This window comes from Linepithema humile, chromosome 4 (assembly GCF_040581485.1).
Source record: "Linepithema humile isolate Giens D197 chromosome 4, Lhum_UNIL_v1.0, whole genome shotgun sequence".
Lineage (NCBI taxonomy): Eukaryota > Metazoa > Arthropoda > Insecta > Hymenoptera > Formicidae > Linepithema > Linepithema humile.
This window is the reverse complement of record NC_090131.1, coordinates 14,578,629-14,594,180: the sequence shown is the minus strand read 5'-3', so window position 1 is coordinate 14,594,180 and position 15,552 is coordinate 14,578,629. Positions and strand designations below refer to the sequence as shown.

The window sequence follows — 15,552 nt, the reverse complement described above, 5'->3', positions numbered from 1 at the left end:
GGTAGAGACAGAATGATATCTGAACTGAGAAAAAAGTATGCAAATGTGACAAGAGACTATATAAATTACTATTTAGACCTTTGCGAAGTATGTCGTAAGAAATAAAAGTATCTGAAAAAAGGACTGACGATCAAACCTCTCTTGAATAACCGATATTTTTAATAAACTGTTTCACTTTGCCTAAGCAAAGTTAAGATAGCTCCTACGAGCTTTGCCGATAACATATATAAAAGATCCAGAATTACAAATGTTATATCGCCAGAATTGGCGGTGTATATTGAAAATTGTGTTAAACGAAATAGACTGTTTAGAAATAGTTTCTGACTTCTTTTTAAAAGTAAATTTGAAAATAATTGGCTGATCAGATAGCAAAAAAGACTTTTTTTTTAAATAAGATATTTTGAGAAAATATTGCATTTTGTGTTACAGAGACCTCAGTCACAATCAGATCGCTACTATAGGGCCGAAGACTCTGAGAGGAGTGTCCGCCCTCAGACATTTGTAAGTATCTTATCGGACTTGCTACAAAGACAGATCTCTCTCGAGACCATTCAATCACAATCCAATCACAGTCTTTTATAAGCTATACTCAAGATGTTTTTATCCATGTTTTACATATGATGGTTTTATTCGCATCACAGCTAATGATCTCTGACAAAATCCTATACAAAATTTGCAATTTGCTTTTTAAATGTGCCGAAAAACAAATACCCCATCATATTGTAGATCTTTTTTTACGTATGTCACCTATTAAATTTCAGTAAAATTTTCTATATGATCAAACGGCTCTAGAATCGAAAACACAGCTGATAAAATTTTTAGAAAGTATATAATTTACATTATATAATTACCTTATTTATTTGAGAATTACAAAATTTTGCTTCTCTTTCTATAGATTACTTGACAATAATGTACTGACTTGCGTGGACGAGGCTTCGATACGAGAACTGAAAGATTTGGAAATATTGTAAGTATACAAATTTGTCAAGATTGTTGAAAGTATGATTTTCACATTAAAATCACTTGATATTCGAACAATAAACGTGCTAAATACTCATTTTAGAATGCTGAACAACAATAAACTGGTAACGCTCGGCAAGGAGATGCTGAACGGCTTGTCGCATTTGCGAACTTTGAAGCTTGCGGATAACGCTCTCGCTTGCGATTGCCATTTAGCATGGTTATCGCGTCATTTGAGGTCTTATCCTCGCCTGGGGCAACACACACGATGCGCATCTCCGGCTCATCTCAAGGACCGTAATCTCGCCGATCTACAGGTGAGTTTGTGTATTAACTGAAGAGCCATCATCTGAATTTTCGTTCGTAAAATTTATAAACGTTAATTCTTGTTAAAATTTGCATAGGCGCTAACATTAATACAATAATATGTATATGTGTTTTAGTCAGACCATTTTTGTCTTTTTCTGCTAAAAAAATTATTTTTTATTCTATATTAATTTTAATCGCAATACACCTTTCACGGAAAAAATTTGGGCTTTATTTGACACTTGAAAGATGAACATAAACTTTGAGAAAATTGTTTTAATTTATGAGAAAATAGTCGAATTTATTAGAAATAAACATTTACAGATATAAATATATCTTTGTTTTAAAAATTATGTATATACTCATATAATTTAACTATTAGACTTTTTAATCGAATATTATTTTTTAATAGTTCATTAAATATTGCACGAAAAAGAAAAATTAGTTATTTTATAGAACGTTTCAACAATCATTAGGTTTATCGATACTGTTCCTTGCTAACCCACTTCGTGCCTGTGATACGACTTCTAAATCCATTGTTTGCAGGAGCACGAGTTCAAGTGTTCAGGCTTGGTCGAGCGAACGGGATCGGAATGCAGCGCTGAGCCTCAATGCCCGCATCCTTGTAAATGCGCTGATGGGATCGTCGATTGTAGAGAGAACTCCTTGACGAAAGTGCCAACCCACCTTCCTGAGGACACCACTGAGTTGTAAGTAAAACTGCCACGCCATATTTGTGCATTGTGTACCTGCGTTTCATCTGAAATTTATATCTCATTCGAGTACTATCGATAATACGGGTTGACTATACACGTTCCTTTTACAAATATTGTTTTATTTCTCCATTTAGTCGCATAGCAAATAGCAAACTAATTTTTTAATATAATCTTACAACTAACAATCATAGGCGTAACTAGAGGGGATCCAGGGGAAGCACGGCCTCTCTTCTCTCCTCAGAAAGCTGAGTGCCTGCCTCAGAAATTATGGAAATAGTAATTAATTTAAATAAAAATAATTTTGGCACGGAACTCTGACGTGAGGAAGTTGAAAGTATTTTAATATATTAATTTGGTATAGATTTATTATCCTATCATTAAATGGCCGACAATAAAAGATTTCACAATAGGAATTTAAAATTCACAGGTAGAAAGGGCTCCCCTACCCCAGACAAATTTCCTAGTTACGCCAATGCTAACAATTAATTTTGTTTAATAATAAATGGAATAATAAAATATATACATATATAACGCATGAAAAAGAATAATTTACTTTCGTACATGCGTAAAATGCGAAGTATAGCGAAACAATGATATGACCGAGTAGAAAGCGATCAATAATCAACGTTCATGATACGGTTGCTAGAATAGATGTGCAAATTCACAAACTTATTTCTCTAATTTGATTTTCCTTGATTGCCCGCAGGCGGCTGGAGCAGAACGGCATCACGGAAATTCCACCCAAGGCCTTCTCGCCGTATAGAAAATTACGAAGAATGTGAGTGACGTTCGTAACTAACTTGTTCTAACATATATATACACACATCGCTATTTCTTGGCCACACGAAACATTTTGTAATACTTTCGTATGTTTCTATTTTTTCCCCTGCAGTGACCTGAGTAACAATCAGATCAAAAAAGTAGCCGCGGATGCTTTCCACGGATTGAAGTCCCTCGAATCTCTGTATGTATCTTTTTTTCTTTATTATATCTTTGAATATAATATAATATTTTGTTCTATTTAACGGTAACGATAAACATGAATATATATTGTTGCAGGGTTCTTTATGGCAATAAAATCACGGAATTACCAGCTAGTCTTTTTCAAGGCTTGACAAATTTGCAATTACTGTGAGTAGTTATGAAAAATCATGATTTTACAATTAGTGATTCAAATTTGGAGCTAAAATATATAATTATATAAAAGAATTTTAATTGAAATTAATTATTTAAACTAAAATAAATATGTAGCTTTTTATCGCGTGATACGAAATCAACTTCAAGAAGGCGAGAATTAATAATTCATATTTTAACCACTGAAGAAAATGTTTTTATTCATGGTCCTACGTATTGTTCTCGCTTTCCCGTGAACTATTGCGACGAGGCAACTGTTGGAAATTATGGCGAAACTTATTGTTTCAGGTTGCTGAATGCCAATGAGATATCATGCATACGAACAGACCTGTTCAAAGACTTAACCAGTCTCACCTTGTTGTCACTTTATGACAACAATATACGTTCATTAGCTAATGGGACTTTCGCCAATCTGCGAAATATTAAAACACTGTTCGTATTATTAATACAAATATCCTTATAAACATTTCCTAGTTTACATTGTAAAAGAGATACTTTTGAAACAATGAAACAAGTAAGTGTTTTTTCAACAATCTCATTCTTTTTTTCGCAGACATTTGGCAAGGAATCCGTTCATCTGCGATTGCAATCTACGCTGGTTGAGCGCATATCTTCACGCGCACCCCATCGAGACATCCGGCGCTAAGTGCGAAACGCCAAAGAGAGCGCAGAAACGGAAGATCGATTCGATGCGGGACGACAAGTTCAAATGTAAGGGTAAGCACGATTCGACTTTTCCGGTATATCTTTTCTTGACACTTCGGCAGGGTAGTATACAGGTCGGTAGTCTATGTTGAAGAAAATATATTTGCACGATGAATGTAAATAGGTCTTTATTACATGCTGGCTTACGTTCGCAACATTTGACGATGTCTTCGAGAGTTTTCATTTTCTCATATTCATAAACACATCTACCTGTACTAATCATATACCCTTGCATCAACAACGAAATAAATGTAAAAACTGCTTCATCATTCGTTTCATCTAAACTTGTAAGAAATAAAAAAGAAATTACACTTGTCTTATAATTGGAGTGAAAAATTGAATTATTTTTATACTTATAAATTAATGTTCCTTCGCTCGCTCTCTAAGAAAGGATATATTGAAAGTCGATGTGAGCCATTGAAATTGATTGATCGTGTCACTTTATTATCAATCACACCGTGATGGCACATGGCGCGCCACTTCCGATCTACGGTTTCCATTTCACTCGTGTGAAATCACCCACCATCGTTCTCGTTGCCTCCAATGCTTCTTGCATCCCATATCCAGACACGTATGTCTTCTCCTTTCTCTCTGTCTCGATTCTTCTTCGTTCTTGTCGACACGTCCGGAGCAGGTGACCAGACAATCTATATAGATGCTCCCGCACGGTGCGAATCCTTGATAAATGCTGGTCACTTTGCCGGGCGCATGTAATTCCCGATGGATGTATCTCGCTAATCGTAATACCGACCAATAGGTACGCATTAATGTGTCAGCCAATGTTATTATGCGCATTCGCAAGCACGCTCGCAAACTCGTTTGTTATGCCTGTAATGACAATAATTATTAACCGAAATTCCATATGATTAATGTAAAGAACCGTGTCCTAAAAAATGCATTTTGTTTTTCTGTCAACGTAAAAGTTTCTTTTAAATTTTATTTTAACTTCAAAGAAGAATGTAAGAAAATATTTGATCATAAGAAATATTCGGAACGACAAATACCGACATATATAAAAGGATGTTGTTGAATAAAAGCAAGAAAACTTGTGCATACACAACTGCTATAAACCTAGAGGCATCACATTTTTGATATTTTCCAAATTTCAAATACAACTTTAAAATATTTTAGTAAAATTATATCGCATTAATGTCAAAGCAATCTTATATTTTCTATAATTAAAGCCATTTATGCTTTTAATGAACGTATTACGCTTTATGCGGACATTCAATGTATTTATAATGTGCTTATTATGTCACAGTGAATTTTGATGTGCGGCATCCGGAATTACAAAAATTCCATATTCCTCTTATTTTCCTTGCGCGGTCGTTTGCATTTATCTTATCTTTTTTACGATTCTGTAATTCGCGAGAAATTTATTGCAAGTAAACGGATGTCTTTTCTGTAGAATGCATCTTTTACGACATATTTTTTGCTGAGCGATCCGTGTTTGTGCCGTATCCGTTTGAGAATAATATCCAGAAGTTTTTTAACCATCTTTTATGCGGCTTCAAATTTCACCTGGATGCACTTTCCTTGTGCACATTATAGAATTCCAAAAAAACCTGTATGTACCGTTGCACATGTATACTCGATGTTACACAGAGATGAGACGCAAAAACTGGAGAGCATCGCGGTAACATCTTGCTTGTTAACATTTTGGATACCAGATATGTATATACAATATATAATACATAGCGCAAAAGCAGATTCGATGTGGTATTACAAAGTGAGCGTTTTGACTTAACGTAAGTGTAACTCAGTGCAGACATATTAAAAAAAATCTAACATACTTGCATAATTAAGTAAATGCCATATAGTTGAAACTTTAATTTCGTGACGATTTATCTGACGTATATATATTTATATGAAACTCAATTTAGAGTTAGTAGAAAAATAAACATCTTGGCACATATGTAGCATCCATGCCGGTATAAACGCGCATAACTACTACGTGTAGTTCTGTAAACAAGAACTTACGTTGCCGGCGTGAAACTTGTAGACAACTTTCGCAACTTGCACTCTCAGTCACGGCAAAAATTTACACAATGCCTGCTTTACGAAGGATTTCGTGAGAATTAGGGGGAAGTGCTTTTAGTTTTCGTGGAAGGAAACGAATGTTGCTTCTTAAACAGACTCTCGTCTGTATGCGCAAGAATATCGGCGAAGCGATTCATTGGAAGATGGACGAGACAGCGGAGAGTAACTCGATTAATTTTAATTTTGTTTAAAGCAAATTTGGATTTTTTGATTTTTAATTTATTATTTGAGTAAAACTCGTACTCGTTTACATCTGTATAAAATCTAAATATTACAAACAAAATTGTTCATATTTTTAATATGTAGCACTTGTTTTATTTTAGTACATTGTAAATGGATTTTAAAATAATATATTTTGTTATCAATTTGCTATCTAGCTACATCAATTACAATTTTCAATATGCGATTTTATTTGTTTATAAAATGCAGCGTTATACGATGAGAAAAGGAGATATAAACGTGTGCAAATTCAATACTGACACTGAGAGAGAGAAAAAAAGTCTTGCGGTAGCGTTTATCTTTCTCGCTTTCTTCTCTTTGATCGATGAATAAAAATCGCTATTGTATCTCGATCACCGTAGAGAAACCGCATACGGCATATAAGCCGGCATTATACATGTTGCAATGTGTATCGTTGATATAATTATGTATGCGTACATCACACCCGGCAATTTGTAATGTGGTGTATAATACGATGATAAATCATTTCTGCCGTAGCCGCACTCATACATAAACATATTTCGCTCTCAAACACTAACGCACGATGTTAAACACTCGCACTCGATTAACGTGCAGGTACGTACGCAATCGCGCGTACGGATGGTTCGTTTAACGACGTCATTAATTACACTGTTCATTATCAAAATTTATCGCTAATGAATCGACATCATCATTATCATTGCATTCACCACACATAATTACGTCTAACTTGTGCAATTCTCACGAAGAAATGCTTCGCGCGCGGCACTCGCTGTGTGACTAGGATACCAAACAGCCGCTCTGCATATGACGCGTGTGTGCATTATTCCCCATCGTATCGGGACAAGGTCACGATCGAGTGCAGAAGTGTTCCTCAGGCGCGATTGTTCGAGTTCGACTCTATTCCGAAACTTTGTCCACAGGTGACGACGAGCTGTTAACAAAAAGAGCCGGCGAGTGCATTCTGCCTGGGGTTTGTCCCGCGCCGTGCACGTGCAACGGCGCGACGGTCGATTGCTCCAACAAGAGATTAACTGCGATACCGAAAGACTTGCCGCTTTACACCTCGACTTTGTAAGTATTCTTCTTAATAGACACGTTAATTGTACAACAAATAGGATTGATATTGATACTATCAAAATCTTGTCGGATAAATCTCCTTTTTTTTGTATTATTGACGGGTAAGATATAGATAACAGAAAAATTTGACAAGCAAATGACAAGCCATTAAAAAGCTTCCTTTAACAATATTTTACTTTTGTCGTTGAACGATAAACGTAGGCGTGCGAAATGAAAAGACCAAAGACTGGCTCAATTTATGTCATACTGGATGTAGCAGCATCCGCAATATATTTCATGCAGTTATGTTTGTCACGTTGGACGCACTTGTACCGCGAACATTTTTAGTGCCTCCCGAAATACTGTGTGACATCGTGTTGATGAAGAGATAGTTGGACGATATAAAGGAAAATATTCACGGCAAATGTTTCGCTGTTTGAAGTATCGATACTCGAATAACGAACAACAGTGTTAACTTGCGACCGGAAAATGCTCTTGTTTGTTAATTAAAATTGTAACAAATTTATTTTTAATAGATAGCGGGTAATAATTATACACCACAATATTAGCTGCTGCATTTTCAATAATACACTCACCCGAAAAAAAAGCGGTACACTGAAAATGTGGGAAAAATTCATCAAATTTCAACTGACGATAACTTCGTAAATAATAAAGATAGAAAGTTCTATAAAATATGGAAATGAAGCTAAAAATCTCTACTTTAAGAATCAATTTATTTCAATGTTGCAAAATAAATTTATTGAAAATGGCGGATGACAAAGCGCGAGCATGCAAAATTGAAAAATAATGGTTCGAGTTTGCGACGGTGCACGGTATAAACAAAAAATTGTAGCTTATTGGGATCAAAAGCGTACGAAAGTACAGAGTCTCCTCTTTAAAATGCTTTTTTATGCATCTCGATACGATGATTTTTCGCCGAGAGATTCGCATTTGAAGAAAAAGGCAGATTCTTACTTCAAATGCGAATCTCTCAGCGAAAAATCATCGTATCGAGATGCATAAAAAAGCATTTTAAAGAGGAGACTCTGTACTTTCGTACGCTTTTGATCCCAATAAGCTACAATTTTTTGTTTATACCGTGCACCGTCGCAAACTCGAACCATTATTTTTCAATCAATTGTTTTGCATCCGAAGGAGATGTCTGCAGATCTTTTGTGATTTCTCCGCCCTGACTTTTTGTTTATGCTCGACCGCACATTGCGAGAAGAGTGCTTGATTTCTCTTGATCTTTTTCTTTCGAGACGCGTTACTTATTCGTACGACTTCGTCAAAGTAAACAATAATTAATCTTTTCGCATTGAAATTATTGGTCAATTATGGCGACGATAAGTCCTGAAAAAGCTGCTCAAGTTGTAGCGTTAATTGAAGATGGGAGAAGTCGAAGGTACGTTGCTGAGGCACTTGATTTATCAGTGTCAACCGTGCAACGTGCTTATGCTAGGTACTTGGAGACTAATTCTGTCCAAAGAAGACCTGGTTCGGGACGTCCTCGTTGTACGAATGAAAACGATGACCGATTTATTGTTTTAAATTCATTAAGAGACAGACATCGAACGGCTGTTCAAATTCGAAACAATTTAAGAGATGTCCGCGAATGTAATGTATCCGTTGACACTATTCGAAACAGATTAGCGGAACACGGTCTTTTTCCGCACAGGCCAGCAAATGTACCTTCGCTTATGCGTCGCCATCGCGTAACTCGACTCAATTTTGCTGTCGAGCATGCAGGCTGGACATATGCAGAATGGAGTACCGTTCTTTTTAGCGACGAATCTCGTTTTTGTCTGTATTCTTCAGACGGACGAGCACGAGTATACCGTCGCGTTGGAGAACGATTTGCAGACTGTACTGTAAGTGAGAGGCCTAGAAGTAAGAATCTGCCTTTTTCTTCAAATGCGAATCTCTCGGCGAAAAATCATCGTATCGAGATGCATAAAAAAGCATTTTAAAGAGGAGACTCTGTACTTTCGTACGCTTTTGATCCCAATAAGCTACAATTTTTTGTTTATACCGTGCACCGTCGCAAACTCGAACCATTATTTTTCAATTTTGCATGCTCGCGCTTTGTCATCCGCCATTTTCAATAAATTTATTTTGCAACATTGAAATAAATTGATTCTTAAAGTAGAGATTTTTAGCTTCATTTCCACATTTTATAGAACTTTCTATCTTTATTATTTACGAAGTTATCGTCAGTTGAAATTTGATGAATTTTTCCCACATTTTCAGTGTACCGCTTTTTTTTCGGGTGAGTGTATATTCGCAGATCATAAGAATTATTCGACTCATTAAATACGATAAGTCACACAAATTCGACGAATATAAATCTATCTAAATAATGATGTCAATATTTAAACATGGGTGGGCGCACATAATAAACCCCGATATTATTAGCAATATTAAGAACTGGCATTATAAAAGCAATTAATATCGACAGTAAACGCAATGGTCGGCGTTAGCGCGAGTGATAATCATTTCCAGCTAATGACGACAATTAGCGTGTTAAACACGAATATACACGTGAATTAATGATCGCTAGTATGAATTGCAGACTGAATATGCAAAATGATGTTAGTGCCAAAAAGACAATTTGGAATAATCTCATAAAAGTTATTTTACATTTTATCGCATTACAAAGAAAGTATTAATAGCAAGAAATATTGTTTTCAACGTCTATTTCCGGTTTCGTATTTTCGATTAGTAGCTTTTAATCCGACATTGTATTTTTAGGCAACATAGATTTTGAATTGTTACTTTTTTATGAGAAAGTGTTCATTTCGGATTATTGAATGTCGGACAAGCCGATCGATCGCGGGACGGTTCAGTCGAGTGGAGGATGAATATCACTCGTCTGTAGAGAATTCCTCATCGCTCCGCTTGAATATTAATTCAATCGTCGAATCAGATAATCACCTGATTATATCGTGGAATGTGATGGAAAAAGAACAATAAAGATTGGGCTATTATTCGCAGTAAATTATGCATTTAGTCTGTTTAATGGATTGGTTCTTTTAAAAAATAATTAATTTCTCGATATTCGTGAACCGATCTCTAAAAATATGTATGGAAGAAATTATTTTCTTTTTTAGTATATAAATTACTTTCAGTGTTTATCTATTCACTTGCGATATTATATTTTATTTAGAAATTAATAATTGTTATAAGAATTGGATTTATCATTTTGTTCTCGTATATGGGAAGCGCACACCGATTTTCATATTCCGATAGATTCCAAGTTAATAGTTTCAGCCGAACGTTAGAGTATATTAATTACGGACGAAGCAAAACAATTAACTGCAAGTTACACTATTGCTCGGTACATTGCACGAAAATTCTGCAACGCAATTTCTACGCGAGAGTTATTCTAACGCACAATTCGCAAAATTTATTGGGCGATGTATTGTTATAACGCGGTGGCGAATAAATTGCTTGGCGGATAGTCGAAAACAAGTGATGGAGTAACGAACGGAAAGTACCAATTTTGCTTTTTTGAGGATTTTTTTTTTTATTTTACTATCCACTGTTTGACTAACGAACTAACGATGCGTACGTATCACAAAACACATTCCGACGATCGTAATCATGATTTTCTTATAAATGCATTTCTTTCCACTTACGTGTTCGCGCGCAGGCTGTTGAACAACAATGAGCTGGACAAGATCAAAGCGGACGGTTTCTTTGAGAAACTGCCGGAGCTGCAGCATCTGGACCTGAGGAAAAATAAAATCTCTCGCATCGAGGCGTCCGCCTTTCAAGGAGCTCACAACCTCACCGACCTGTAAGTCAACGCGAGCCGAATTATGCCGCTTTCGTACACAACCGGCTTCTTCTTCGCGACGTCGTTGTCGTTGTCTTTCCGGAAAACTTCGCCTTTGCCGGCACAATAGAAGCTGTTCTAGAAGTACCGTTGTGTAACGTCAGGATTGTTTTCTTTGCGCGGTCTTCCAGTCGATATTTTCAACTTTAGGGAATCCCCCGAGGAATTTTCGAAGACTGCATTGTTCCGTGGGACAATTATTAAAACAATGCCGGTGGCTTTCCATTAAAGACTCGAGCGGTACTTTCAGTGTCCGTTTAACGAGATATCGCAATTTGCCAAATTTTATTTCATTTAATTTAGACCTGCGTATTGACGATTAGAAATGCTATAACGTTTAATCAATCTCTTTAAGACTAACAATTATTTTATCATTCTGAAAAAAGTAAAAAGCATATAAAAATATCACAATAAATTTGCCTTCTTTGTTGTTTGTGTGTAATTTATAAATAAATGTATGACAGAGTCATTATAAATTCTTCATAGTTAATAGCTATATTTTTAAGCATCTGAGGCATCACTTTGTAGCCAAGTTACGCTTTTTAGACGTTACATTTGGAATTTAAAGAATACAAAAGCGTTATACATCGTAGTAGCTTCAACGGTGTTCCGCGTCCTTTCATACTGTTCATAACGCTCGTACACTCGTTGACTCGAAGAATGATATTTATCGACTCTTAAAAAGCGACGGCAAATTGTAACACAGCGCAACTGAGCTCGCAATCTCTTTTCATTTTGTCGTGCACCTCGTTTCGCAGTGACGAATAGTGACGAGTTTTTCTTCTCGCAGGTTTTTGTCCGAGAATAGATTGCGAGAAGTGCACAACAAGATGTTCTCCGGCTTGTCGAGCCTTAAAACACTGTAAGTACTTCGTTGGACAAACGGTACAGTCTTCGTTGATAAAACAGTACCGCACGGTATAAACGATGACTGGCATAATTTATTTTGCGTAGGAATCTCCATGGTAATTCCATCACGTGCGTCATGCCGGGATCGTTTGACGGAACGCCACACATTCGCGCTATGTAAGTTGTGTGAATCATGAATCACTGTAACAAGATTATAATCGATCGATGCGCAGATATCTTTGTTCAAAAATTTTCTCAAATTTGTGTGTCAAGTTCTTTATTATTGGATTATTAGTTATTAAATTGTCAGCATTTTATACACTCCTAAGAATCCTCCGTTGCAATCGTCGGAGCATATGTAACTTCCGTATTAATTTTTATTATTATTGTATCCTTTGACGTATTTTTTCGGTATTTGCAGCAACATGCAAGGCAATCCGCTATCATGTAACTGCTATCTCGCGTGGTTCGCTGGATGGCTGAGGAAACACGATATACCTGGAATCACTGGTCGTTGTCACGACCCGCCGCGATTAAAGGATGCAGTCATCAAGGACATTCCGCATCACGAGTTCAAATGCAATAGTATGTACCGTTTAAGGCATTATTGCACAATTGCATTTAGGTATCTGTAGATAGATACGTTTATTGTCGCGTTTTGCTATCATCCAATAATCGATTACATCATCACGAACTCGAAATAGAATATAAATATGATATATTTCGTAAAATCGATACAAGTTTTGCATGCAAAACTGCTTCGAACACATCAGGTTAAAATCAATATGTATATATTAATTGAATTAAAATTTGTAAAGCGTGTTTGCATCTTCAATTTATGTGTTATCTGTGCGATGGTTGCGAAGAAATTACACGGATAAGTATATTATTTTCACTCTGCGCGCACCCCTCTTTATTCGCATCGATAAAATAATATGCGTAATCTGAATTGCAAATCTTATTAACGATCCACCAACTATTTCACGCCCATCAGACGACAGCGTGGGTTGCCTAGGCGACGATTACTGCCCGCCTCAATGTAATTGCGCGGGTTCGGTGGTGAGATGTTCGAGGTCTCAGCTTACTGAGATTCCACGTGGAATTCCACCGGAAACCACCGAGCTGTATCTGGACGTGAACGACATCAAGACGATCCAGCCGGAGAGGCTGAACCACCTGAGGATTCTCACCAGACTGTAAATAAAACACGCGTGCACCTTCCGTATATCTTTCAAGCGGCTTTCGCCATGTTTAACGTCCGCTTCGTTTTCAGGGATCTGAGCAACAACCAGATCGGAATGCTGTCCAACGATACCTTCAGGAATCTCACGAAGTTGTCTCACTTGTAAGTCGAATATTTACTCCGCCGAGAGAGAATTCTCGGGGGAGACGCGCGAAATAGTTTGTGTAATGTACGACATACGAATCTCTTTTGCAGAATCATCAGTTACAACAAGCTGCAGTGCGTGCAGCGAAATGCCCTCGCGGGATTGAAGAACCTGCGAATAATGTGAGTCACGTATGCAAATACTCGACTAACATTTGATCGTGATGTACCTCTTTTATTGATGCAAAAAATTCTACGTTTTCACATACCATTCGCACGGTTGGCCAATATTTTATATTTTAACACTTAAAACCTATTTAATAGTTTGTTCGTTTTTAACAAACTAAACGCACACAAATGTACGCTACACGCGCGCTATTTATTCTTTTGATTACAAAGAAATATATATCATAACTTTATCTAAGAAGACACTTTGAATATTTTTTATAAAACACAAAAGTAATAAAATAAATACCCGCAATAACCTTCTCAAAGCTGGATGAACTGTAAAAGTAAACTGCAACTTTCGCAATGACAATCGCTCGATAGCACAATGCGTATCGAGATACGCAGTATCGCGGAAAACAGGGCACAATAAGTGCGAGTATCGACTTTATATGCCTTTTTTAAAATAGGATTCATTAGCTAAGCGAAAAAAATTTGACAATTTTAACTATATTAAAACTAAAACAAAATTTTATATTAAATAAATTTTATTTGCGTAATAAAACTATTAGTTTTGTGAAAAAAGTTGTAAAATGTAAAGTGATAGTTTCTTTTTAATCGAATAAAATGATAAATTTACGATTTCTCTCTATGACGATAATATAAAAAAATTTGTATAATAATTTAATTATCGTTTTTAGTTCGTTGCACGGCAATGACATATCGGTCATCCCAGAGGGAGCGTTTGAGGACCTCAAGTCTCTGACACATCTGTAAGTACCATGCCGCTTGTAAACCGCACACATACTCAATTTTCGATGCTAGTCATTTATCGATCGTGATATTTACAGTGCCCTGGGGTCCAACCCGCTTTACTGCGATTGCAGCATGCGGTGGTTGGCTGAGTGGGTAAAGAAAGATTACGTGGAGCCTGGTATAGCCAGGTGCATGGAACCCCCCGCGATGAGAGACAAGTTGCTTTTGACGACACCGGCTAGTGCCTTTCAATGCAAAAGTAAATATCTCATAAGTATGTATATCTCGATTGCGAGCAGAATGGCCAAGAAACGATTGCGCTTGCCATTAAATAAATTGACTGCTCACCATAAACAGTGCAGCAGCAATATGCTTTGTTGATATGAAAACAAGCGATTATTATGATTATACTCGCAAATTTGACGCTTAAATATTTATTGACATTTATTAGTATCGCTTAACAGAATTATCACAATGAAACTGGGAATCTAGATTATTATCTTGTCCAGTAACGATTTACCTGTAAAACGGGCTGTTGATCATCGATTTTCCATTAAACAGGAAGCAGACTTTTCGTTCGGTATTCGTTCCAGCATATTTCGTAGCTGCAACAGAAGTTTCACGGATAACTTGGCCATTACTGATCCGCAATCGCGTGCTAGTTGTCGCACGTGACGGTGTTTTTGATTTTACGTAGCACAGCGCGACGCAGTCTGTTTAGTTCGTGGTTTTTTGGCCCAGCATCACGGTAGGGTACTAAAATTGCTCATTAATCGTAGACCTTTCTTCCGCGCAGCCAAGCAACAGCCACCCGAAGTCTTGGCCAAGTGCGACTTGTGTTACACCGCGCCATGCGAAAACGGAGGATTTTGCGAAGCGCTTCCGGGGCGGCAGTTCCGTTGCAAGTGCACGCCAGGATATCATGGGGACCGGTGTCAGTATAAAATTGACGCGTGCTATGGAAATCCTTGCAGGAACTCCGGAACTTGCAAAGTATTGGAGGAAGGAAGATTCAGGTACTTACTGGAGGCGACAGTTCGACTTTGATCAGAGTAGTAGCTCGTCGGGCTGGCTAGAATTGCTCGTTCAGTGGAACCCGTAGTATGTTTGCGACAGTTGTATCGTATCCAAACGAAACTTCCTTCGAGCTCTTGCGTTTTTGGTAGCTCTTTTTTCAGCATCTTCACTTGCGTTAGCCAGAAATTTCACAAACTTGCTTCTGAAATTGCATAATGTAGAATTAGTCAAACGCGAAATTCGAGCGAGCGTTGGTGGCAAACTGATTGCTAGATTCCGCTGGTTCGATTATTGTCTTAAGAATTAATTATAATTGAAAAATGCACCCAAGTCGCAACAATATATTTTGTAAGACAATAATTCGATCCAGTAAAATTAACATCGTATAATCGCATAGTAAGATGATTGAAAAGTAAATCGGCGTTATAAATATTTATCGATAGAATTTGCACGTTATCAAAGTAATTTCGAATGTGTCAAGT

General features: G+C 36.9%; 1 protein-coding gene across 3 annotated transcripts in view; it reads left to right on the top strand.

Annotated features, from left to right (window-relative positions):
* Positions 1 to 15,552, top strand: part of sli (slit guidance ligand) — a 317,304-nt gene that overhangs the window by 291,931 nt on the left and 9,821 nt on the right. For 2 of the 3 annotated variants that reach the window (XM_012364005.2, XM_012364006.2), the window contains exons 4-23: positions 430 to 501; positions 896 to 967; positions 1,064 to 1,277; positions 1,813 to 1,976; positions 2,689 to 2,760; positions 2,875 to 2,946; positions 3,042 to 3,113; positions 3,405 to 3,548; positions 3,670 to 3,833; positions 6,983 to 7,133; positions 10,771 to 10,917; positions 11,747 to 11,818; positions 11,911 to 11,982; positions 12,227 to 12,390; positions 12,800 to 13,001; positions 13,079 to 13,150; positions 13,244 to 13,315; positions 13,999 to 14,070; positions 14,149 to 14,312; positions 14,850 to 15,069. In XM_012364005.2, the coding sequence (XP_012219428.2) occupies positions 430 to 501; positions 896 to 967; positions 1,064 to 1,277; positions 1,813 to 1,976; positions 2,689 to 2,760; positions 2,875 to 2,946; positions 3,042 to 3,113; positions 3,405 to 3,548; positions 3,670 to 3,833; positions 6,983 to 7,133; positions 10,771 to 10,917; positions 11,747 to 11,818; positions 11,911 to 11,982; positions 12,227 to 12,390; positions 12,800 to 13,001; positions 13,079 to 13,150; positions 13,244 to 13,315; positions 13,999 to 14,070; positions 14,149 to 14,312; positions 14,850 to 15,069 (2,454 nt within the window). The remainder of the gene's footprint in view (positions 1 to 429; positions 502 to 895; positions 968 to 1,063; positions 1,278 to 1,812; positions 1,977 to 2,688; positions 2,761 to 2,874; positions 2,947 to 3,041; positions 3,114 to 3,404; positions 3,549 to 3,669; positions 3,834 to 6,982; positions 7,134 to 10,770; positions 10,918 to 11,746; positions 11,819 to 11,910; positions 11,983 to 12,226; positions 12,391 to 12,799; positions 13,002 to 13,078; positions 13,151 to 13,243; positions 13,316 to 13,998; positions 14,071 to 14,148; positions 14,313 to 14,849; positions 15,070 to 15,552) is intronic. The other variant, XM_012364004.2, reaches the window with a different exon arrangement.